At 63.1% G+C, this 23,500-nt stretch overlaps 3 protein-coding genes across 3 annotated transcripts; 1 reads left to right on the forward strand and 2 right to left on the reverse strand.

The window, feature by feature from the left end:
* Nucleotides 1–136: 136 nt before the first annotated feature.
* On the forward strand, nt 137–13,519 carry SLC11A2 (solute carrier family 11 member 2). The gene is made up of 17 exons (XM_032713475.1): nt 137–223; nt 758–928; nt 1,518–1,666; nt 2,593–2,718; nt 3,008–3,127; nt 4,197–4,303; nt 4,782–4,852; nt 4,939–5,006; nt 5,631–5,786; nt 5,993–6,151; nt 6,694–6,780; nt 7,164–7,283; nt 7,678–7,827; nt 8,138–8,214; nt 8,385–8,538; nt 9,702–9,755; nt 12,806–13,519. Exons 2-17 carry the CDS (start codon nt 871–873, stop codon nt 13,109–13,111), a joined length of 1,962 nt encoding a protein of 653 aa, XP_032569366.1. The 5' UTR covers nt 137–223; nt 758–870; the 3' UTR covers nt 13,112–13,519.
* Nucleotides 13,520–17,099: 3,580 nt separating this feature from the next.
* On the reverse strand, nt 17,100–21,266 carry TSFM (Ts translation elongation factor, mitochondrial). Its single transcript, XM_032713369.1, is given in 8 exon segments — nt 17,100–17,383; nt 17,386–17,464; nt 17,466–17,623; nt 18,856–19,017; nt 19,218–19,347; nt 19,507–19,635; nt 20,206–20,312; nt 21,260–21,266. Coding segments are annotated over 8 exon segments (963 nt in total). The 3' UTR covers nt 17,100–17,192.
* Nucleotides 21,267–21,970: 704 nt separating this feature from the next.
* On the reverse strand, nt 21,971–22,852 carry LOC116799977 (EEF1A lysine methyltransferase 3-like). Its single transcript, XM_032713473.1, is given in 3 exon segments — nt 21,971–22,240; nt 22,242–22,390; nt 22,393–22,852. Coding segments are annotated over 3 exon segments (600 nt in total). The 5' UTR covers nt 22,595–22,852; the 3' UTR covers nt 21,971–21,991.
* Nucleotides 22,853–23,500: the final 648 nt, after the last annotated feature.

Here is a 23,500-nt window from a genome sequence, read left to right on the forward strand (position 1 = left end):
ATCCCTGCCAGGTTTCTCAGAACTGGAAAAGAGCCTGGGAAGTGGATCTGTCCCTGCCAGAGCTGTTGGCTGTCCCCACTCTCCTGCCAGCTCTGATTCTCCTTCCTGACAGGATTTTTTCCCTTGTCCTTCGCAGCCAATGTGTCCAGAATAAACCAGTCCCCAGAGCACGGGAAAGGCTCCACCATGGGGAGCTCGGATATGGAGCGGAAGGCATCCTATGGTGAGGCTGGACCGGGCACGGGGCGGGGGCTGCCCTCCTATCTTCCTTCCTTTCCTTCATTCCAGGCTCATCTGGAGCTGCTGGGATGAGCCCTGGGGTGCTGGGATGAGTCCTGGGATACCAGGATGAGTCCCGGGGTGCCAGGATGAGCTCTGGGCTCTGGGATGAATCCCGGGGTGCCAGGATGAGTCCCGGGGGGCCAGGATGAGTCCTGGGGTGCCAGGATGAGTCCTGGGGTGCCAGGATGAACTCTGGGCTCTGGGATGAGTTCCGGGGTGCCAGGATGAGCCTCAGGGTGCTGAGATAAGTCCTGGGTGCCAGATAAGCCCCGGGGTGCCGGGATGGGTGCCAGGATGAGCCCCGGGTGCTGGGGTGATCCCAGCAGGAGGTTCACGGCACCCTGGGGTCTCAGCCTGGCTGAACCAGCCGAACCAGCCCAGCCTGTGCAGGAACGTCTTGGCAGGAATGTCCTGGGCAGGGATCTCTGCACACCTGGGCAGCTCCAAATCCCTTATGTAAATGTGGCCCTGGCAGGTTTCTGGGAGGCCCCGGGAAAAGGAGGAGCTCGGTGGTGATGCAATAGGAGAGCTGGGCCAAGAGCTGCCCTGTCCAAGCCCAGAGCGCTGGGACGCTGCTCCCGGAGGGAAATGTCCCGTGGGGAGAGTGGGAGAGAGAGCGGGACTGGGAGTGAGAACAGGACTGGGAGTGAGTACGGGATCGGGATCGGGACTTCGGCTGGAGGTGGCGGGGGGCTGGCATTGGAATGTGGGAATGTGTGTGTCCATTGCTGGACATTCTCCTCACTCCTTACCTTTTGAAACTCCTGGAATTCTCTCAGTGCTGGCTCTCCCTGTGGGGGGAGTTGTGTGGTGTCTCCCAGCTGTCCCTCACTTCCAGACGTGTGTCCCTGGGATCCAGCTGGGAGAGTCTGGGATAGTGGTGCAGGAGCAGCCCCAGATTTCCATGGAATCTGGGTCATCCAGCCTGGTTAATCATTGCAGGGGCACTGGCACTGCCCTCACTCCACATTGTGTCCTGGGATGGGGCTTTTAAAATTAGTTGGAATAAATAAATCCCTGGCTCCAGCCTGGGACTGGGTGGGAGAGGAGATTCCAGGACGGCAGCAGGCTCTGGGGGGTGCAGCAGTGTGGGATATTTTGATTTAATTATCTCTTTATCACCTAATTAGCATTGACTGGCTCCTTCTACTCTGCCTGTGGGGCTTGCCAGCCCCTGCCAGAATTTCTTGCCTTTCCAGGGATTCTCACTATTCCCGTTCCCTCTCTCCCTGCAGAGGATGTCTCTGGGGAGCCCGGGGGACTCGGGGGGGTGGTCAGCACCATCTCCAGCAGCAGGAGCCCCCTGCAGCCCCCCGAGGACACCGAGGAGGAGCCCTTCACCACCTACTTCGACAGCAAGATCCCAATCCCCGAGGATGAGACGGTGAGGGAGAAAAACCCCATGGAAAAATCTGCCTCAGGCACCTGAGTCATTCCCATGGGCACCACTTCTCTTTCCAGCCTGGACTGGGAAGGGTGGTCTGGAGATGGGGATTTGGAAGAGGAGGGGATGGAGTTCTCCTGGACTAGGAAGGGGGACCTGGGCATGGAGATTTGGGAGAGAAAGGCTGAGGGGTCTCCTGGATTGGGAAGGGTGACTGGAAGATGGAGATTTGGGAGGGAAGTGGGGGAGGTGTCCCCTGTGGTCTAGAGAGGGGCGAGGGCCATGTTAATGATTCATCCCTTGGGATTTGGCTCCTGCTTGGAGCAGGGAAAGACCTTGTCATACCCCAGGGAGGGACCTGGGCCCTGTGTTCTCTTATCAGGGAGCAGGAGCCTTGGCTGGCCTTGTGACAGCCCTGTCCCCTTGTCCCTTGTCCCATCCCAGGGCCGTGGGTGCCTCTTACCCTTGGCTGGAGCCCCCAGTTTTGGCTGCTGGGGAGAGAGGATCCCACTCCCCTCTGAGATTCCTTGAGCATGGCCTTGGCCTTTAGTCTCAGCCTAAACTCCTCAGATTGGGACCAGACATCCTAAAGCAGAGTTTGGGATGGGATTAAGGAATAGGCAGGATTTTAGGATGGGGTTAAGCATCAGGCTGACAGGATTAATGATCAGGCAGGAGTTTGGGATGGGGTTAAGGCTCAGGATGATCAGTTTAGGATGAGATTAAGTATCAGGCTGACAGGATTTAGGATCAGGCAGGAATTTAGGACAGGGTTAAGGCTAAGGCTGATCAGTTTAGGATGGGGTTAAGGCTCAGGCTGATCAGTTTAGGATGGGGTTAAGGCTCAGGCCGACCCTCCAGCTGCTGTCTGCAGTATCAGTGAGGGCGCTGCCCCAAGCCCTGCCCATGTCCCTCTTTTCCCACAGCATTCCTGCTTCAGCTTCCGCAAGCTGTGGGCGTTCACGGGCCCCGGGTTCCTGATGAGCATCGCTTACCTGGACCCCGGGAACATCGAGTCCGACCTGCAGTCCGGGGCCGTCGCCGGCTTCAAGGTCAGGGGAGACCCACATCCCATCTGCAATGTGGGGCTGGTGGTGGTGGGAACACCCTGGGGAGGAGGGGGGGCAGGAGAGTCCTGGATCCTACCTTTGTGTCTCTTTGGATCCATCCCGTCCCACGCAGCTCCTGGTGTGTAATTGCCTCAAAAATGTCAATAATTGGATTTTCAACGCAGAACTGTGGGTTTGGGGCAGGCCTGGGGCCTTGTGGGTGGCTCTCTGTGTCTCCTCACCCATTTGTGTCTTCATATCCGTGTGTCCCCCCTGTCCCCCTGTCCTGCAGCTCCTGTGGGTGCTGCTGCTGGCCACGGTCATCGGGCTGCTGCTGCAGCGCCTGGCGGCGCGGCTGGGGGTGGTCACGGGGCTGCACCTGGCTGAGGTCTGCAACCGCCAGTACCACAAGGTGGGTGACACCCCCATGGGGTCCTGGGGGTGCCAAGGGGGGCTGGGGACAGTCCTGGGGGGGGGGGGGGCATGGGGGGCTCAGATGGTAGGTGACACCCCCACGGGGCCCTCAGGGGTGCCAAGGGGGGCTGGGACAGGGGGGGGGGGGTGTGGGGCATGGGGGGCTCAGACAGTGGGTGACACCCCCACAGGGCCCTGGAGGATGCCAAGGGGTGCTGGGACAGTACTGGGGGGCTGGAGGAGATGGGGGGATCAAAAGGTGGGTGAACCTCCCCCATGTCCTTGGTGGTGCCATGAGGGCTTGGTGAGGGCCTGGGCTGTTAATGGGGCAGGTGGAGAGTGTTTTGGGGTCCCTCAGTGCTCTCCCAGCTTGGGGAGCACAAGGAGGGAGGGGAGGGATGTTGGCATTTGCCAGTCGGGAATAAAATCCGGGATTTCAGCTGCCTCCTGGGGCAGGAATACTGAAATAATCCCAAGGAATTAGGGGAAGAGAAACGGCCCTTTAGGTCAAAACCACTCCCTGGCTGTTCCATCCTCTGCTTGGGAATTCCTCAGGCTTGTGTAAGGAAAGACTGATGATGATGAGCACGGCTGGCCCGGGCAGGGGCTGTAGGGACACTGGAGATGTCCCAGCCCTGTGCACTGGGAAGGGCCGTGGGGACACTGGGAATGTCCCAGCCCTGTGCACTGGGAAGGGCTGTGGGGACACTGGGGGTGTCTGGTCTCTGTGCCCTTGGGTGTTCCTCATCCAACCCTGACACCTTGTCACTGCTCCCACCTGGAACATATCCCAGTGCTCCTTCCCAGCATGTCCATACAGGGAAATACCACATCTCACTCTCACAATGGGACGTATCGAGGGCAGGAATGGGGTGACACAAGTGACCCGGATCCTCCCCGGGATTGCCACGGGAGCTGGGATTTCAGCTCCAGGACAGCTTTAGTGATGGTCACCAACAACCAGGGCAGGGAGAGGATCCCATTCCTGCACACGAGGTCACCACAGCCCCATGGGAGGAGACATTTTCCCCTGTTTTTCATGGCATTGGGTGTTTCTTTGCCCCCAGTTCCCTCGGATCATCCTGTGGCTGATGGTGGAACTCGCCATCATCGGCTCGGACATGCAGGAGGTCATCGGCTCGGCCATCGCCATCAACCTGCTCTCTGTGGGCAAGTGAGTTGGGGTTGTGCAGGAAATGAGGAGAAAGGGGAACCAAAAACTCTATCACCCCATAAATCCCCCCAGCTCAGCCCTGAGGACGTGAGTCACCCCCACCAGCTGAGGTCTCATCGCTGACTCAGCCTCCGGTGCTGGATTTTGACTGTGGGACCCACAGGGTCTGGGGTTGGTTTTAGCTCTGACTGGTACACAATTGGGGTGCAGCTTCCTGCCAAACTCCACATCCCATAGAGGATTCCTGGGAAGGCATCCTTTGAGCTGGGAAGGCAGGAAATGGAACTGGAACAGGCAGACCTGGGGTTTCCCTCAGGATTCAGAGGGTCACCTCCTGCGGAGCAGGACACAGCCCTGCACATCCCAACGCCTGCTCAGGCTGGGAAGAATCCCTGGACACGCAGATCCATCCCAAAAAAGCCCTAAATAAAGGGCATTTGGGACTCTGGGTGTGCACTGACCCTACTCTCGCCCGCAGGATCCCGCTCTGGGGGGGGGTGCTCATCACCATCGCTGACACCTTCGTCTTCCTCTTCCTCGACAAATATGGTAATTTATCCTTCAGAATTCCGGGAATTAAATCTGAGATTGAGGGTTTCTTGGGTTGCTGACAAGGGGCCTTTCCCTCCTCGCAGGCCTGCGGAAGCTGGAGGCGTTTTTCGGGTTCCTGATCACCATCATGGCACTGACCTTTGGATACGAGGTACCCCCTGCCTCCAGGAGACACTGAGGGGCTGGAGCGTGTCCAGGGCTGGGAATGGAGCTGGGAAGGGGCTGGAGAACTGAGAGACCGGGGCGGGTCTCAGCCTGGAGAAAAGGAGGCTCAGGGGGAACCTTCTCCCTCCCCAACACCTTCCTGACAGGAGGGGCAGCCGGGGGGGGGGTCAGGCTCTGCTCTGCTCCCAGGTAACAGGACAAGAGGAAACGGGCTCAGGGGAGGTTTAGGCTGGATACTGGGGGAAATTCCTTCCTGGAAAGGAGTGTCCAGCCTTGGCACAGCTGCCCAGGGCAGGGAGAGGTGCCTGTCCCTGGGGAGATTTACCAGCTGTGTGGATGTGGCACCTGGGGACATGATCAGTGTTGGCCTTGGCAGTGCTGGTGCCAGTGCTGGACCCAACGATCCCAGAGGCTCTTTCAACCCTAACAAGTCCATGATTCAATCCTACAATCCCAAATCAGCACCAAACATGGTGGTGGACACTTAAAAGCCATGTTTTGGGCAGATTTGAGTCGGCTCGTGGTTTCATTTTGTACCAAAACAGCCACATATCAGCTGTGGAGCAGCCAACGTGTCACAGCCCCAAATCCCCCGTTTTCCTGTCCCTAGTACATCACGGTGAAGCCCAACCAGGAGAAGGTGCTGCAGGGGCTGTTTATCCCCTACTGCAAGGACTGTGGGACACCCCAGCTGGAGCAGGCCGTGGGCATCGTGGGCGCTGTCATCATGCCCCACAACATGTACCTGCACTCTGCCCTGGTCAAGGTGAGCACCTGGGGGTGGGGAGGGTCCTGAGGGTCCCACCGTGGGAGGGGGACACAGAAAACCCCCTCAGAGGAGCTTGTGGCCGTTGTGGGGTGTGGGACCTGAGGGCACGTTCTGTGTCCCACCATCACTTCAATCAGCCATAATTCCAAGGATAACCGGTGAATTCCCACCCCCCATCCTGCCCCTGCCCCTGTCCCCCCCAGTCCAGGCAGGTGGATCGCTCGAACAAGCGGCAGGTGCGAGAGGCCAACAAGTATTTCTTCATCGAGTCGTGCATCGCGCTCTTCGTGTCCTTCATCATCAACATCTTCGTGGTCGCCGTCTTCGCTGAGGCCTTTTTCAACAAGACCAACGCGGACGTGGTGAGGGGGACTGGGACTGACTGGGACTGAGGGACCAAGGCAGTGCCCCTTCCTCTGTGCTGGGCACTGCTGAGGCCCAGCCCTGAGTCCTGGGGTCAATACCTCAAGGGGCTGGAGCGTGTCCAGAGCCAGGAACGGAGCTGGGGAAGGGGCTGGAGCAGCAGGATCGTCTGAGGGAGCTGGGGGGGGCTCAGCCTGGAGAAAAGGAGGCTCAGGGGGGACCTTCTGGCTCTGCAACTCCCTGACAAGAGGGGCAGCCAGGTGGGGGTTGGACTCTGCTCCCAGGTGACAGGCTGAGAGGAAAAGGCTGCTGGGGGGTGTTTAGGTTGGATTTTAGGGAAAATTCCTTCATGGAACAGGCTGCTCAGGGCAGGGGTGGAGTCCCCATCCCTGAGGGGATTTAACAACTGTGTGGATGTGGCACTTGGGGGCCAGGTCAGTGGTGGCCTTGGCAGTGCTGGGGTCACCACTGGACCCAATGATCCCAAAAGCTTTTCCACCCCAGCCCATTCCCTGATTTCTGCCCTTCTGTGCCCTTGCAGAACCAGGTCTGTGTCAACTCCAGCAGCCCCCACTCCTCGCTCTTCCCCAACAACAACGAGACACTAGAGGTGGACATATACAAGGGGGTGAGTGTCCCTGGGGGAGTGGCTTGGGGACATCCTGGTGGCCTTGTCTGGGGTCACAGGACACATCTGGGACAGCCTGGTGACCTTGTCCAGTGTCCCCAGGGAGAGACAGCCACATCTGGGACAGCTGGTGATCCTGTCTGGTGTTCCTGGTGGGGGGACAGCCTCATGACCCCATCTGGTGTCCCTGGGTTGGCACAGCCACATCTGGGGCAGCTGGTGGCCCTGTCTGGTGGCAGCCGCTGCTTCTGGGTAGACTGGGAGCGTTGGGGACTGGGACCAGCAAAGGGATCCCTGAAAACAGAGTCGGGGGGAAGAGATCCTGGGGGTCCTTGAGCCCACCCCTCACTCAGATGACAGAGCTACCCCCCATCCTGTTCCAGGGCGTTGTTTTGGGGTGTTACTTCGGCCCTGCCGCTCTCTACATCTGGGCCATCGGGATCCTGGCGGCCGGGCAGAGCTCCACCATGACGGGCACCTACTCGGGCCAGTTCGTCATGGAGGTACCGTCCCCTGGCTCCTCACCCCCCTGCTCCCTCCTTACCTTGGCCTCCTTGCTCTGGGTTCTGTGCTCCTTACTCTGTACTCCTTGCTTCGTATTCGGAACTCATCTCCTCTGTACTCCTTACTCTGTATTCAGTACTCCTTACTCCTCACTCTGTACTCCTTACTGCTTACTCTTTACTCTTCACAACGTTCTCCATACTCCTTACTCTGCATTCTGTACTCCTTACTCATTACTCCACTTACTCCTCGCCCCATACTCCTCACTCGTTGCCATCTCATCCCCTCACCCCTGTGCCCCCCCAGGGGTTCCTGGCCCCGTGCTGCTCCTGTGCTCCACTCTCCTCGCTCCTCAGCCCTTTCTCACCCCTCACCCACCCTGTGCCCCCCCAGGGGTTCCTGAACCTGCGCTGGTCCCGCTTTGCCCGGGTGCTGCTCACGCGTTCCATTGCCGTCACCCCCACCCTCTTCGTCGCCATCTTCCAGGACGTCGAGCACCTGACAGGCATGAACGACTTCCTCAATGTCCTCATGAGCCTCCAGGTGAGCAGGGGCAGCCAGGTAGGATCAGACCCCTCCCAGCCCCAGGTGTTCCCAGCTAGGTGGGATCAGGCCCCTCCCAGCCCCAGGTGTTCCCAGCCAGGTGGGATCAGGCCCCTCCCAGCCCCAGGTGCTTGAGACCAGCTCAGATGGGGCTTGGAACAACCTGGTCAGTGGAAGGTGTCCCTCCCTACCCATGGCAGGGGTTGGGGATGAGCATTAAGGTCCCTTCCCACCCAAACTGCTCCAGGACTCCATGATAATCAGGCCACTTCCCACTCTTCATTCTTCCCTGTTTTCCTGCCTGTTCCAGCTCCCCTTTGCACTGATCCCAGTGCTCACCTTCACCAGCCTGCCCACCGTGATGCACGACTTCGCCAACGGCCGTGAGTACCACGGGAACCCCCTGGTCACACCTGCCCTCGCCTGGGCACCTCCTCGCCTGGGCACCTCCTCGCCTGGGCACCTCCTCACCTGGGCACCTCCTCACCTGGAGCACCTCCTGGCCTGGGCCATCCCCCCCACTGTGCTCACCCCGCTGTGTCTCTCCTTGCCCCCAGGTTCTGGAAGGTGGCTGGGGGCCTCCTGATCCTCCTCATCTGCTGCATCAACATGTACTTTGTGGTGGCCTACGTGAAGGACCTCCACAACCTGGGCCTGTACATCGGGGCTGCCGTGCTCAGTGTCGTCTACCTGTCCTTCGTGGCCTACCTGGTGAGTTGGGCTCCACCTGGGACCCCTCCCAGCTGGGAGAAGACTTTGGAGCAGCACAAGGCTCCTCTGTCCCTGCCTGTGTGTCACAGAGGTGGAAAATCGTGGAGTGACCATGGAGCCACGGGGTGGGGTGGGCTGGGAGGGACCTTAAAGGTTATTTCATCCCACCCCCTGCTGTGCACAGGGACACCTTCCACCTCCCAGCCCCGTCCAGCCTGGCCTTGAACACTTCCAGAGATCCTCTGGGAAATCGATGCCAGTGCCTCCCCCACCCTCACAGGGAGGAATTCCTTCCCGAAATCCTCCTCTGGACTTGCTCCAACAGCTCCACGTCCTCCTTGTGTTGGTGCCTCAGAGCCAGGGACAGCTCTGCAGGTGGGGTCTCACTTGAGGGGGCAGAGGGGCAGAACCCCCTCCCCTGCTGTGGATGAGCCCCCCCGGGCTGTCACCTGCCCCCTCAGCTCCGTGTTACCTGCACGTGACCCCCGTTTGTGTCCCCAGTGAGGCTGTTCCCGGATACTGGTCCCAGTTTAGACCCTGAGGGACCCCACTCATCCCCTGGGCATGGAGCCATTGGCCACAACTCCTTGAGTGGCCAATCTCTGATCCAGTGAGGTTATTAGTGGAGCTTTACCCCCACCCCAGCTGAGGTTTGGGGTCCCCAGTGCAGAACATTGAGGGGTGGAGCGTGTCCAGGGCTGGGAATGGAGCTGGGAAGGGGCTGGAGAACTGAGGGAGCTGGGGGGGCTCAGCCTGGAGAAAAGGAGGCTTCTCCCTCCCCAACACCTTCCTGACAGGAGGGGCAGCCGAGGGGGGGGTTGGACTCTACTCTGCTCCCAGGTGACAGGAGGAGAGGAACGGGCTCAGGGGAGGTTTAGGCTGGATACTGGGGGAAATCCCTTCCTGGAAAGGGGTGTCCAGCCCTGGCACAGCTGCCCACGGCAGGGAGAGGTGCCTGTCCCTGGGGAGATTTACCAGCTGTGTGGATGTGGCACCTGGGGACATGGTCAGTGTTGGCCTTGGCAGTGCTGGTGCCAGTGCTGGACCCAAACGATCCCAGAGGCTTTTCCACCCCGACCCATCCCATGGTTCCACGACTCCCTGACCCTCTGCCCCTCCCACTGCTCTGTCCCTTCCCTGACTGTCCCCTCATGTCCCCGCAGACGTGGCTGTGCCTCATCGCCCTGGGCGCCTCCTTCCTGGCCTGCGGGAACACGGTAAGCGTCACCCGGACCCTGCACCTGGAGCCGCCGCCCCCCCCGGACCCCCAAATAATGGGGGGTCCCGGACCCTGCCAGAGCCGCCGGAGCCGCGTTCCCGGGGGAGGACGCGCGGGAGGACCTGGATCGCCCGGCACTGCCGGAATCCTGCTGCTGTTCCTTTGCTGAGCCCCCAAATTCCCCCCGGGTGAGGGGCACATGGGAGCAGCCTGACCCCTCCTGTCCTCATTGTCCTTTAAATCCCCCCAAATTCCTCATCCCGGGGTGTTTGACCCCGAGTAGCACAAACACTGACTCCCAGGAGCTCTGTCCTGGATAATCCAGACAAATAAGCTACAAAAACCCCAAATCCCCCTTTTGGGTGGCATTTGGAGACTGGGGTGACACTACAGCCAGATCTACCTCTGCCACCCTGGCCTGACCAAATTTGGTCCTTTTTCAGTGGAAAACACTTCCCATTCCCAGGGAAATCCCACGAGGACGGGAAACCTCAGCATTGATATTGTCACTACTGGTTTTTACTGGCCCGACATGGGATTTTGGGGTCAGCAAAGGAAACGAGTTTGTGGTTATTTATGATTTTATGACTTTATTCCCTGTAACCTGTGGAAACACTCTTGGAGTTCTCAAAAATCCCTGGATTATGGCTCAAATCAGGCTGTGGAAGCTCCAGAGTCTTTTCCAGGGGTTTCCTTGCTGCTCCCGCTTTTCCCAGATTTAAATTCTCCCATCTCACTTTCTGCTGGTGTTTAATGAGTTTTGGGTTTTTTGGGAGAAGCTTTGCTGGGAATGCGACCCAAGTGCAACAGAACAGATTGGGATGGAGGGAAACGGGGCATCTCTCAGATCTCCACCTCTAGCAGGGGTTTGGAGTCTCATCCTGCCTGGTGGGGTGGGTTTGAATCTCTGGATCATGGAAATTAGGGTTAATTAGGGGAACTCCTTCTCTGTCCACCTGGAGGCATGGCAGAGGCGTAGCTCCATGGATTTAGATCTCAAAATGCTTTATGCATCTGCAGGATGGAGCAGGGGTGGGGGTGAAGGGCTCCCCTCCCAAGTGGGTGTCACAGCTCCCACCCAACCTGGCCCTGGATTATTTGGGATCCTTGGAGCAGGGCTGGCCAGTGCCAGGGGCTCCAACCCTCGCTGTAATGAGGCTTCCTTGTAATTCCATCAGCCTTTCCCTATGCCCCCTGTCCCAGGCAGGGAATTCTCTCTGAAACAAAATCCCCAACCCTTGGGAATGCTGCCCTGATGCCATTTTGGGATCCAGTGGTCACTGGGATTTCTTCCTTTCCATGAGTAAACCTGGCTCACTCCCAGGATCGGGGTAGGTCGGGGCAGCCCCTTCCTGCTTTGAGTGTCCATAGGGTTTTATCCATCACTGCCCAAGATCTGGGGTTATTCCATGGTGTCCAGGACACATTCCAGGGGACACGGGTGACAACACCCAGAGCCCAGCAGGAAAACACTCTAATTAGGGACAGGATTGTATCCGCTTTTCCCACCCTTTCCCAAACCAGCTGAGCCTTGTGGCTCCCCCGACCCAGAGCAAGGATTAGGACATGATGGATTCTCAGTTTTCAGGTCACTATCCCAGAATTCCAGCAGGATTTAACCCTGTGGTATAACACTTGTAGGTTTTACACCCATTCCCACAACCCAACAGCCACGATTCCTGGGAATTCAGGGGTGGGAGGGGACGGGTTGGGCTCCAGAATCCCGCTGTACACAACCCCTGGCTCTCCTGGATCAGGAATGTTGGTTTGGGAGGGATCAGCTCTCGTGGCTGAAAACACTGAAACACTGACTGCGTGGCAGGAGCTCCATGGCAGAGCCTCTGGATCGGGTCCCTGTCCGTGGGCTCCGCTCCTCGCTGCGCTAATTTGGAGATTTTCCCCGGTTGTGTGAACTCCCTTCGCCATTAAAACACGGAGACTTTCCAACTTGGCTTCCTGGGTCGTTTTTGGGGTCTGCTCCGATTGCCAGCCGTTCCTGGCTGTGGTGGAGCCCCCGGTGCTCACGGAGCTCTGTCAGTAGGACGAGCTCCCGGGGGGGCAGATCCCCGTCCCCATCCCGCGGGATTCGCTCCCGGGGTCACACTGTGACCATGTCATCACCGGGAGAGTGGAGGGTCCGTCACTCTGCGGTGCCTTCCCGCTGGAATTCCTTCAGTGGGATCCAGGACAACGGCCCGTCCATCCTGCCCTGCTCCGGCCGGACCCACCCCTGCGCCGAAAAAAACCACGGAATTCCAATTTTTTTCCCTGCTTTCTTACCCCCCCCCCCCCCCCCGACCCGTAGCCTCAACTCCAGCCCAGCCCGCCCGGGCTCGGCGCCGTTTAACACCAAGATCATCCGGGCTCATCCCGAGGGTTCGGAGCGTCCTCCTGTAATTAACCCGCCTATGCTGTCAGTGCTAATTAAGGCTCATCCACCCTCCAATTTAATTAAGCTGGGGCAGGAGTTAATTGAGGCTGCGGGAGGGATCGACTCGGAGCTGTGGGTGGGGCCGGGCCGGGACCCGCCCCAATTAACACCGGGATCCGTTCCTAATTAACACCGGGACCCGCCCTCAATTAACACCGGGACCGCCCCAATTAACACCGGGATCCATTCCTAATTAACACCGGGACCCGCCCCAATTAACACGGGATCTGTTCCCAGTTACAGTGGTCCCGTCGGCGCTGGGTCACAGCACTATTAACGGTAATGCTGGAGCCAGGCCAGCACTGCCACCTCGGTGCCCACCCGGGCTTTGCTAAAGTGGGCTCAGCTGAGGCTTCAGATCAGCTTTGCTTCATTAAACTCTGTGCAGCTCAGTCTCATTAGATCAGGCTCAACTTCGCCTTTGTTGAACCAGGCTTAATTCAGGCTTTGTTAAACCCTTCTCAACTTGAGCTTCATTAAACCCGTCTCAACTTCGTCTTTGTTAAACCAGACTCAGTTTAGTCGTCGTTAAATAGGCTTGATTGGGCTTCATTAAACCGGGCTCAGTGTGGGCTCATTACCTGCCCTCGGCTCTAACTGTCGCCTTCCCCCCCCAGGGCCACCTGGGCTTCGCCGCCCGCCCGAGCTCTTCCTCCTGGGACACGTGGACTCCGACACCTCCGTCACCAGGTGATCCCGGCACCGGGATCCGATCGGGCTCCCCCCGGGCCTCCTCTGTCACCCAGCGCAGCAGGACAGACCCCCAGGGCCCCCCCGGGCCGCGGGACCCCCGTCCCCCAGCGCGGCACAGCCCCGGGACGCGGCAGGAGTGGAGCCAGGATTCCCGGGAGAACGGTGGGATCGGGATCGGGAGGAGCTGCGGAGCCCGGCGGGTCTTGGGGAGACCCGGCCCAGCCCTCTAGTCCAGGGGGGTTTCCCCCATTTTTCCCCCCCCAAAACAGCTGATCCGGGAAAGGTCCGTTGATATTTCCCAGATTTCCATCCCTCTCTCTCCAGGGGGTTGGTGAGACGAGCCTTGGGAGTTTTCCCTAATTGGGGATATTCCAGGCTGTTTCTGGAATTCTCATTAAAAGCCAGGTTTTACCGCCAGGCTCTGGCCTTGGACCGGGGCTGACACAGGGGACTAAGCTGTTTCCAGCATTCCCAAGATTTTTGGGTGCTCCTGGAGCCCCAAATGAACCCTCAGAAGGTTTCAAGGGCAGCAATTCTCAGAGAACGTGACGAAGCAGTTGGTTGGAATTTCCAGTTGGACAGAGAATTGTTTCCTTTTCAAGTTTCACTCCGTTTTAGAAATAAAAATTATACTCCCAGTCTGTTTTCCAGAGGCATTCCATCAAATCCCAGTTTCCCGTGCCCACGTCGCACCAGTGGCACCTGCAGGCAGGTCCAAGGTGGTGCCGGATCCGGCCGGGATTCGCCGGGAAGTTGGATTTTTGGCGGAGACCCAAAGCCGTCCCACTGGGGGGGGGGGGGGGGGGGTGTCGCGGACTTAGGGGGGGTGACACTGGGGACGTCCCCGTGTCCCTGCGGGGGGGTCCGGGGGTCCGTGCTCGCCCCATTCCCGCTGTTCTCCCCTCGGGAACCCCCGGGGGGAACAGGGAAAGGGGGATGGGGGGGTTGGGGGTGGTCTGGGAGAGCCACGGGAAGGGGCTGCTGCCCCCCGGCCCCATCGCCCCGCCCCCGGAGGGCGATACCAGACGCTTCCCAGTCCAGTCCCGCTCTGCTCCCAGTTTGCCAACAGGACGCTCCCAGTCCGCTCCCAGTCCGGTGGCCCCGCTCCCCGCGCCGGCCGGAAAATTCCCGCTTTCCTCCTTTGTCCCTGGAATTGCAGCTGGGCTGCCCCCGGGACGAATTCCGCTCTGCAACTGAGGAATAACCAAACCCCCAGGATGTGGCTGCGAATCCCGGGGGATCCGGGGGGATGATACCGTTGGGACCTGCACATTCAGAGCCCGGGAAACAGAATTGAGGATCCAGCCTCCGGGAAGCAGCTCCGGGAAGATCCGGCTCTGACGCGATTCCAGTGGAAAAGCGGCTCCCAACGGATCCTGATGGATCTGGGATCCCGGTGGATTTGGGATCCCGATGGGATCCCCTCGGGCACCCCCAGAGCGCCCCGGCCCCGGCAGCCACACTCCCTCCCGTGGGATTTGGGATCCTCCTTCCCCCAGATTTTCCTTAAAAAGAAAAATCCCAAATTCCTCTTTTCGCCCCTGGATTTTCCTTAAAACAAACAAAAGAGTTTCCTTTGTAGAAATTTGGGGGGAAACAGGAGAAATTTGGCGGAAATAGGAGAGAACTGGGGTGAAATAGGTGGAATCTATTGGAGACAAATAGGAATTTGGGGGAAAACAAAAGGAATTTGTTTGAAACGGGAGGAGTTTGAGGGCGAAGTAGGTGGAATTTGGGGTGAAACAGGTGGAACTGGGATGAAAAAGAAGGAATTCGGGGTGAAACTGAGGAATTGGCAGGAAACAGGTTGAATTCAGGGTTGAAACAGGACGAATAGTATATATTGTATATATGTGCTTATATTAATTATATAAAATATAATATAATGATGTAGTTTAGATATAATTGTATATTAATAATATAATATATAACGAATCATTTCTTAACAAAAAAATAGTAAATAAACAGGGAAAAGTGGGAATTCTCTGTCTTATTAAACAAAATTAATAATTCCACGGCATTTAAGGCAGAAAAGGGGCTCAAATTCCAGGGCCCGGGGGCCTCTGGGCTGGGAGATTGAGAGTGGGCGGGGCCACTGCCAAGACCCCGCCCCCTTTTCCCACCGGAGGGTGTGTCCCGGGAGCCCCGCCCCTTCAGTGCTGGGGTCGGGCCCCGTAAAGGCCCCACCCACCCGTCTATGGGCGTGTCCCGGAAGGCTCCGCCTCTTCACACTGGCCCCGCCCCCCGCCCGGGCACTTCGCGAGGTAAACACGCGTTGGCCCCGCCCCCTTTCCGGGTCCAGCCAATCCCCGCCCCCGGGCCCCGCCCCCGCCCCGCTCAGCCAATCTGCGCCCGTGGACCGTTTCAAGGCCCCCCCCCCCCCCCCGGAGCGTCCGTCACAAAAAATCACGAAAATAACGAAAATCCCGAAATACCCAAAATAACGAAACGCTCCGGACGAGGCCGCCCCTCCCCCAACACCCCCGGGCCCCGCCCCCTCCCCCTCTCTCGGGGGGCCTCGAAACCGCCGCGACCCCGTTTCCTCCGGTGGGCGCGCGCGGGCCCCCCCGCCCCCACCCTCGCCCCTCCCCCACCCCGGCACGGGGACACCCCCCCGCCCCTCCCCCACTGCCCCCCACTCCCCCCGGTCCGGACGGCGGCGGGAACGGCAGGTACGGGGGGGAGGGGAGGGAGGGGAGGGGGCGGCACCGCCGAGGGGCCGGGGCTGAGACCCCGGGATGGGGGAGGGGCCGGGGCTGAGCCCCGGGGATGGGGGGGGCTGAGCCCCCCGGGTGGTGGCCCCCCCTCGCTCTCCCCCCCAGGACACGCCCCCGCCCCCCAATCCCGGAGGGGGGGGTTGGGCAGCCCCGACGCCGCGGGGGGGGGACACCAACAACCCCTGGGGACCCCGGGAGCGGGCGGGGACAGGGACCACCCGGACCACCCGGGGGGTGACGGGCGGGAGGGGTGTTGGGCGGTCCGGAGTGGGGGGGGAATGTGTTGGGGGGTCCGGGAGGGGTCTGGGGGTGTTGGAGGGTCCGGGGGGGCAGGAGGGGGTGTTGGGGGGTCCACGGGGGTCCGGGGCGGGAGGAAGGGGGGGGTGTTGGGGGGTCCGGAGGAGGGGGAAAGAGGGTTTCTGGGGGTCCGGGGAGGGAGGGAGGGTGCGTTGGGGGGCTCAGGACGCGGGGGCTTGGGGCGAGAGGGGGGGTGCTGGGGGTTCCGGAGGGAGGGGGGGGTCGGGAGGGGGTGTCTTGGGGGGGCTCCGAAGCGAGGGGGGGGCCAGTCCGAAGGCCTCGGCCCGGTTCAAGTAATCCAGGATAGGCTGTTCCAGCCGGCCTGTTCCCGGTTACTTGTCCCGGGAGGCGGCCGGTGACGTCACGGAAGGGGGGTACGGCGGGGGGGGGGGCCATCTCCGGCCCCCCTCCCCCCATTCCTTGTCCCCCAGCTCCTGCCACCTGTGTCACCCCCCCGGCTGCCACCACCCCTCGGCCCCAGCGTCTGTCACCCCCCCCATCACCTTTGTCCCCTGCCCTCCCCCAACGTCCCCTCCTCCATGTCCCTTGTGACCACCGACACCCCCCCCCCCCGTCCCACCAGGGACCCCCACCCCGGGGGCAGGGACGGGATGGGGAGGACCACCCCCCAGACCCACCCGGGACACCCTGTGACCTCTCTCCCCCTCGCCCCTCCCCATCTGTGCCCTCTCCCCCCCCATGAGGGACCCGGTGCTGTGGGGACCCCCGACAGCCTGGGAAGGGGGGGAGGGTCCTCACCCCCCCAAAACCTGACACCCACACTGGGGTCTCCCCTGTGCCCCCTCAGGGGTGTCACCCCCCCACACTGAGGGTGCCGAGGGGGGGTCCCCATTTACACCCCCTGGGTCACCACCAAACAGCCCGAGGGGTGGGAGAAAAGCCCCAAAACAGCCTCCCTGTGCCCCCCCGGCTTTGGGGTGTCCTGGGCACCCCCTCCCACCCCAGCCATCCTCCCTCCTCCTTCCTTCCCACCCCCCCAGGGTTTGGGGTTTCCTGGGCACCCCCCCCAGTCCATCGCCCCCCCCCCCCCCCCCCCCGGGGTTTGGGCCCCTTTTTGTATCGATTTGACATTAAAAACCAGCAAGAAATTGGGGCTCCTTGGGGGGGGCCGGCAGGACATGGAGGGGTTGGGGAGCAGTCCTGGGGGAGGGGGGGGTTGGAGATCCCACAAAATACTCTGGGCTCGTTCCTTCACACCTTTATTCAGCTTCATCCCCCCCAAATCTGGGCGGGGCCTCCCAAACTGGCTCCGGGGGAGGGGCCCAGCCACACCCCCTCATGCCGGCGGCGCGGGGGGGTCCCGGGGGACTGCCTCGGGGGGCTCCTCCCCGCACTGGAAGCGCAGGAAGTCCCAGACCTGGAGCCCCCCCCGGTCCCGCAGGTACCGGCCCAGGGGCACCCCCGGCTCCAGGAGGGTCCCCTGTGCCAGCAGCCGCGTCTCCCCGTCCCCCCCCAGCTCGTCCTCGGGGTCCCCAGCGCGGTGGGCGCCAACCCCACCACGTGCTGGGCCACCCTGCGCCCCAACTCCCGCAGCTCCGCCGGGGGGGGGCCCCGGGCCGGGCCCCCCACAGGCCACCAGAGCCCCGTAGGTGCCCATGGCCACGGGGGGCCCAGGGGGGACCCACCCGTGCGTGTAGGTGGCCACGAACCCCCCCGGGGCCCGGAGCCACCCGGCCCGGCACAGGGACAGGCGCTCGCCCAGGCGGCCTGTGGGGGACAGGGGGAGCACGGGGTGAGCCCCAAAACTGGGGGGGCACGGGGTGAGCCCCAAAGGGGGGGGGGGGGGGCACGGGGTGAACACCAAAAGGGGGGGGCATGGGGTGAGCACCAGAATGGGGATGAGGGGACACAGGGTGAACCCCAAAATGGGGATAGGGGGACATGGGGTGAACCCCAAAATGGGAGGGGAGGGCAGGGGGTGAACACCAAAATAGGGATGGGGGGACACAGGGTCAGCACCAGAATGGGGGGGGGGGAGGGCACAGGGTGAGCCCCAAAATGGGGATGGGGGGACACAGGATGAACCCAAAATGGGGATGGGGGGACACAGGATGAACCCCAAAATGGGGGGGACACGAGGTGACACCAAATGGGGGGGGGGGGCACAGGGTGAACCCTAAAAATGGGGGGGAGGGCACGAAGTGAACACCAAAAGGGGGAGGGGAGGGCACAGGGTGAACACCAAATGGGGGGGGGGTGAGGGCATGGGGTGAGCCCCAAAATGGGGGGGACACGGGGTGAACACCAAAATGCGGGAGGGGCATGGGCTGAGCCCCAAAACTGGGGGAGAGAGGACACAGCCTGCACCCCAAAACTGGGGGGCATATGGGGGGGCACAGACTTTACCCCCTGAAATGGGGGAGAAAGGGAGCAGAGCCTACACCCCCAAACCAGGGTGTCACAGTCTGCACCCCCTGAAATGGGGGGTCCCAGCCTACACCCCCAAAACAGGGGAGTGGGGGCAAGCCTGAACTTCCAAAATGGGGGAGAGGGGGATCAAAGTCTGTACCCCAAAACTGGGGGGGTCATGGATCACTCCCCCCACCCAGAGTCCCTCCAGGCCATATCCTGGGCCCCAGGAACTGTCCAGGGGCTCTGCCCCCCCCCCGTACCAGGACTGGGAGCACTGGGACAGTGCCAGGTCTCTGAGGCACTGGGGGTGACACTGGGGGGGTCCCAGTGGCACTGGGAGGGTCCCAGGGCAATATCAGATCCCTGGGATACTGGGGGCACTGGGAGGATCACTGGGGGTGGGGGCTGAGGGTGGTTGGGACGTAATGGGAGGAACTGGGATGGGCATGGGACAGGCACTGGGCAGACTGGGGAGCACTGGGATGGGCACGGGATGGATACAGGAGGGGCACTGGGCAGACTGGGAGCACTGGGAGGGGCACAGGAGGGGCACTGGGCAGACTGGGAGCACTGGGGTCCCCACTCACCCATGGCCAGTGCCAGGTGGTCACTCAGCAGGTCCCCCTTGTCCCCCACCCGCAGCTGGGCCAGTTCATCCTCTCGCAGCAGGTGCTGGGGGGGGGAGTCAGGAGGCACCCCAACCCCTCCCTGGCACCCCCCAAACCCTCCCCTGGCACCGCAGACCTCCCCTCAACCCCCCAGCATCCCAACATCACCCTGGCACCTCAAATCCACCCAACTCCCCCACCCACACCCCCAAACCCCCTCAGCACCCCAAAACCCCACAGCATCCCAGAACGCCCCCAACTCCCCCCAGCACCCCAACATCACCCTGGCACCCAAAAACTCCCCCCCAACGCCCCCACCCAAGACCTCAAACTCCCCCGACACCTCAACCCTCCCAGCCCCCACCTTGGTGCCCGCAGCCCCCTGGCAGTGCCCCAGGACCCCCTGGCCGCCATCTCCACCAGCTGCTGGAACTCGGGGGTCCGAGCCACGAAATCCGTCTCACAGTTCACCTGGGGGGGGTGGGAACACGATGACCCCGGGGACAGGGAGACCCCCCCTGGGGGGCTTGTCGGGGGGGGGGACGCAGTGACCCCGGGGATGTGAGGACCCCTTAGGGGACATGGGCACCCCCCGGGGTTTGGGGACCCCCCCAGTCCCCCCTCACTCACCTCCACCATGGCAGCAGCAGAGCCCTCGCTCAGGACCCCCACAAGCCCCTCTCGGGCCCGGGGGGCTCCGGGGGCCACGGCCTGGGCCCAGCCCCGGCGGCGGGACTCGGCCTCCAGCCAGGCCTCGGCCTGGGGGGAACAAAGGGGGGGCACAGGGTCACCCCAGTGTAGGGACACCCCAGGTCCCCGGGACCCAGCCCCAGCCAGGCCTCGGCCTGGGGGGATGTGGGGGCTCACAGGGGGGACACAGGGTGACCCTGCTGTGGGGGCACAGACCCCAAACCCTGCAGATCCACCCCCCCAGGGACAGGGCTGCCCAGTCAGCTGCCCCAAGGACCCCTTGGGCCCCCCAGAGTCCCCCCCAGCTCCTCCCTCTACTTCCCCACTACAAGGGGAGATCCCAAGGCTCCCCCCAAGTTTCTCCCCCCTCCCACCCTTCCCCACTCTGGTTGCACCCCCTATCCCCCCCAGCTCCCCAATCCCCCCTCCTGACCCCCCCCCATCCCCTAGGTCCCGCATCCCCCCCCAAGCCCCCCCTTCCCGTCCCCCTCCCCCGCTCACCTGCCCCGGGCCCCCCCAGTTCCTGCGCGCCCCATCCCTCCCCCACAGGTGCCCCCCCGGTGTCCCGACCCCCCCCACGTGCCGCAGGTCCCCCCCACCTCCCACGGGTGCCCCCCCCCGGCCTCCCCTCGCCCCCACCTGCCGCAGGTCGCCCCCCGCCCGCTCCAGCGCCTCCCGGCAGCGCAGCACCGGCTGCCCCGTCCGCGCCCGCAGCTCCCGGCTCCCGCAGCGCGGGGGGGGCCGCGCTCAGCCACCGGCACGGGGTGACCTGCGGGGGGGGTCAGTGCGGCGGGACCCCCGGGCATGGGGGAGGGGATCCCGGGGTGGGGGTGACACGAGGGGTCCCCGTGGGACAGGGAGGTCCCGGGATGGGGGTGCCCGGGTGCGGAATGGGCCACGGGGGGTGCCCGGGGAGGGGGGTCATGGGTCCCATGGGAGGGGCCCGGGGGTCCGAGGTCGGTGTGCCCGGGTAGTGGGAGATGGGGGTACCGGGGGGCCGGGGGGGAGGGGGGTCCCTGGGGGGGTCCCGGGGGTGGGTTCCCATGGGGGGTCCCGGGGTGGTTCCAAGGGTGGGTTCCCGGGGTGGGTTCCAAGGGTGGGTTCCCGGGGGTGGGTTCCCATGGGGGGTCCCGGGGGTGGGTTTCATGGGGGTCCCGGGGTGGGTTTCATGGGGGGTTCCCAGGGTGGGTTCCCATGGGGGTCCCGGGTAGGGTTTCACGGGGGGGTTCCCGGGTGGGTTCCCATGGGGGTTCCTGGGGGTCTCACCCGCGCCGCCCCCCGAGCGCGCTCAGCACCGCGCGCTGCATCCCGGGCTGCCCGCGGCGCGCCCCGATGACGTCACGGCTCCGCCGCGTGATGTCACTGAAGCGCGACCGACCCCTCCCCGCCGCGTCCCAGAAGCCCCCGACCCCCCCCCCCCCCCCCATAAACCCAGTGAGGCTTTTCCAGAGCCCCCGGACCCTCACAGACCCTCCAGGCTCTTTAAAGCCCCCCCGCCTTGCCCGGCCATCTCCCCCAACCAGCAGAGAACCAGCCCCCACCACCTCGGATTGGCCGCCCCACCCCAAACCCCCTCCCGCCCCCCAAATCACACACCAGGGCTGAGCTGAGGCCCCTCGGGATCATTTAATCCCCCTCCGGACCTCTTTCCCAGCCCCTGGTGAGCGGCCCTGGCAGAGAGTGCACCTCCTACCCCCCATGACCCCCCCAAGGCCTTTCTAAACTCCCCCTCGACCTTTAGAGCCCCCCCGGACCCCTCCACACCCTCAGAGACCCCCCCAAAGCCTTTACAGAGGCCACCCCCGACCCTCAGAGAGCCCCCCCACAGACCCCCCGAGGCCTTTCCAAAGGCCCCCTGACTGTAACAGACCCCCCCCAGGCCTAAGCCCCCACCCGACCCTCAGAGCCCCCCTTACCTTTAAAGACCACCCCCAGCCTTGTCCAGCTGCCCTCCCCCACCAGACCTGCCCCCTCCTCCAACTCCCTCCACGCCCCCCCAGGTCACACACAACAGGCCGAGCGGAGGCCCCTCGGGGCCATTTAACCCCCCTCCAGACCCCCCCGCCCCCCATGAGCCCCCATGACGTGGTGCACCCCCTCCCCACCCCCCATAAGTACCCCCCCCAAAGCCCCCTCGGACCCTCACAGAGCTCCCCTGGCCCCTCCACACCCCCAGAGACCCCCCAGGCCTTTCCAGAGCCCCCTCGAATCTCAGAGAGCCCCTCCTCCAAACCCCTCCAGCTCTCTAAAAGCCCTCCGACCCTCACGGAGCCCCCTTGACCTTTACAGAGCCCCCCCCGCCTTGTCCAGCTGCCTCCCCCACCCAGAAGAGAAACCGCCCCCCCCGCCCCCCCCCGGCCCCCCCAAATCCCAAACTCCCCCCAAATCTCACACAATGCGCTGATCTGAGGCCCCTCGAGGCCATTTAATCCCCCTCGGGACCCCCCCGGCCCCCCGTGAGCTGCTCCCCCTCCCCGCCCCCCTCCCGGGGGGTCAGCCCGTAGATCTCGATGTCCCCCTCGGGGTCTCTCCGCAGCAGCTGCACCCGAAAAAACGGGGGCAACATCTGCCCGAAGAAACGGGGGGTCCCCGCGTCCCCCCCCCGCCGGCGGGCGCTGAGCAGGGCCCGGCCCGGGGGGGCCACGAGGGTCCGGAGGGTGCCCAGGAGGGGGGGCGAAGGCACGGGGGTCGTACACGATGTCGGAGCCCAGCACCAGGTGGAATTTGGGGGGGAAGCGGCGCTGGTCCCGCCCCCAGCGCAGCGCCCGCACACCGCGGGCCCCCCCCCGCGACCCCTCGGGGGACCCCCCCGGGAAGTTCTGCCGACGTTCTCCCGCAGCTGCGGCAGCGCCGCCGGACGGTCCGTGAGCGTCACCTCCGACCCCTGCTCCGGGACAGGGCGGTCAGAGCGGGGCACCCCCAAGCCCCCTGGAACGCCTAGACCCCAATAAACCCCGGGGGCAAAGTGGGGTGCACCACACCGAGACCCTCCCCAGGACCCCAATAAACCCGGGTAAGATAGAGTCATCCCAGTGGACCCCCCCAAACCCACCGGGAGCCCCGGACCTCAATAAACCATCCCCAAAAGACCCCTTTAAGCCCCGTGTCAGAATGGGGGTCACCCCCACTGCACCTCCCTAAACCCTTCCCGGAGCCTCCAGACCCAATAAACCCCAGGAAGGGGGGGGGGGCACCACCCGTGGAGCCCCAGACCCCAATAAACCTGCTGCTCACAACAGTTCCAAATTCTGTACTGGGCAGGGAACAGGACCCCCCCCAGCCCCACAGGACGCCCCCCAAACCCATGGGGTGCCCTCAGCCCCACGGCTGTCCCCCCCCCAAGCCCAAGGGTTCCCCTTCCAGCCTCACAGATGCCTCCCCTCACCCCCAGGTGCCCTCTCCACCCCCATAAACTTCCGCCCCAACCCATGAGTGCCCCCGCCTCCCCGGTGCCCCTACTGGCCCTCCCGGTGCCCTCCCGGTGCCCCCCCCACCCAGCATGGCAGCGAAGATCCCCACGATGCCGGTGCCCGCCCCCAGCTCCAGAACCCGCCGCCCCCCAAGTCCACGCTGCTCCCCAGGAATCGCACAGGGACAGGCCTGGGGGGGCACAGGGGGAGTGGGGGGGGGCAGCACTCCCCGCCATAGGGATCCTTAGGGAACCCCCCACCCAGTCCCCCATCCTCCTCAGGGTGCCCCCCCAAGGTCCGCCCCCACCCCCAGTGACCCCCCCCCGTACCCCCGTTTTCTCGGGGTTCCCCATCGCCGCCCCACCCTCCTGGTACCCCCGGGATGCCGCGTGGTCCTCCCGGACTCCTCCGGGCCCCCTCAGCCCCCGGTACCCCCCCGGTATCACTCGCGGTACCCTCAGATGTCCCCACCCTCCCCCGTCCCCCGGGATGTCACCGCCCCCCCCGCCCCCGGATGTCCCGCC

This window comes from Chiroxiphia lanceolata, chromosome 30 (genome assembly GCF_009829145.1).
Source record: "Chiroxiphia lanceolata isolate bChiLan1 chromosome 30, bChiLan1.pri, whole genome shotgun sequence".
NCBI classification, from domain to species: domain Eukaryota; kingdom Metazoa; phylum Chordata; class Aves; order Passeriformes; family Pipridae; genus Chiroxiphia; species Chiroxiphia lanceolata.

Excerpts from the sequence above, each read along its gene's own strand:
- SLC11A2 (XM_032713475.1), top strand. The coding sequence starts at position 871 with ATGTCCCGTGGGGAGAGTGGGAGAGAGAGCGGGACTGGGAGTGAGAAC. Across the intron at positions 3,128-4,196 it reads GCAACCGCCAGTACCACAAG|TTCCCTCGGATCATCCTGTG; the intron begins GTGGGTGACACC and ends CTTTGCCCCCAG. Across the intron at positions 6,781-7,163 it reads AGGTGGACATATACAAGGGG|GGCGTTGTTTTGGGGTGTTA; the intron begins GTGAGTGTCCCT and ends ATCCTGTTCCAG.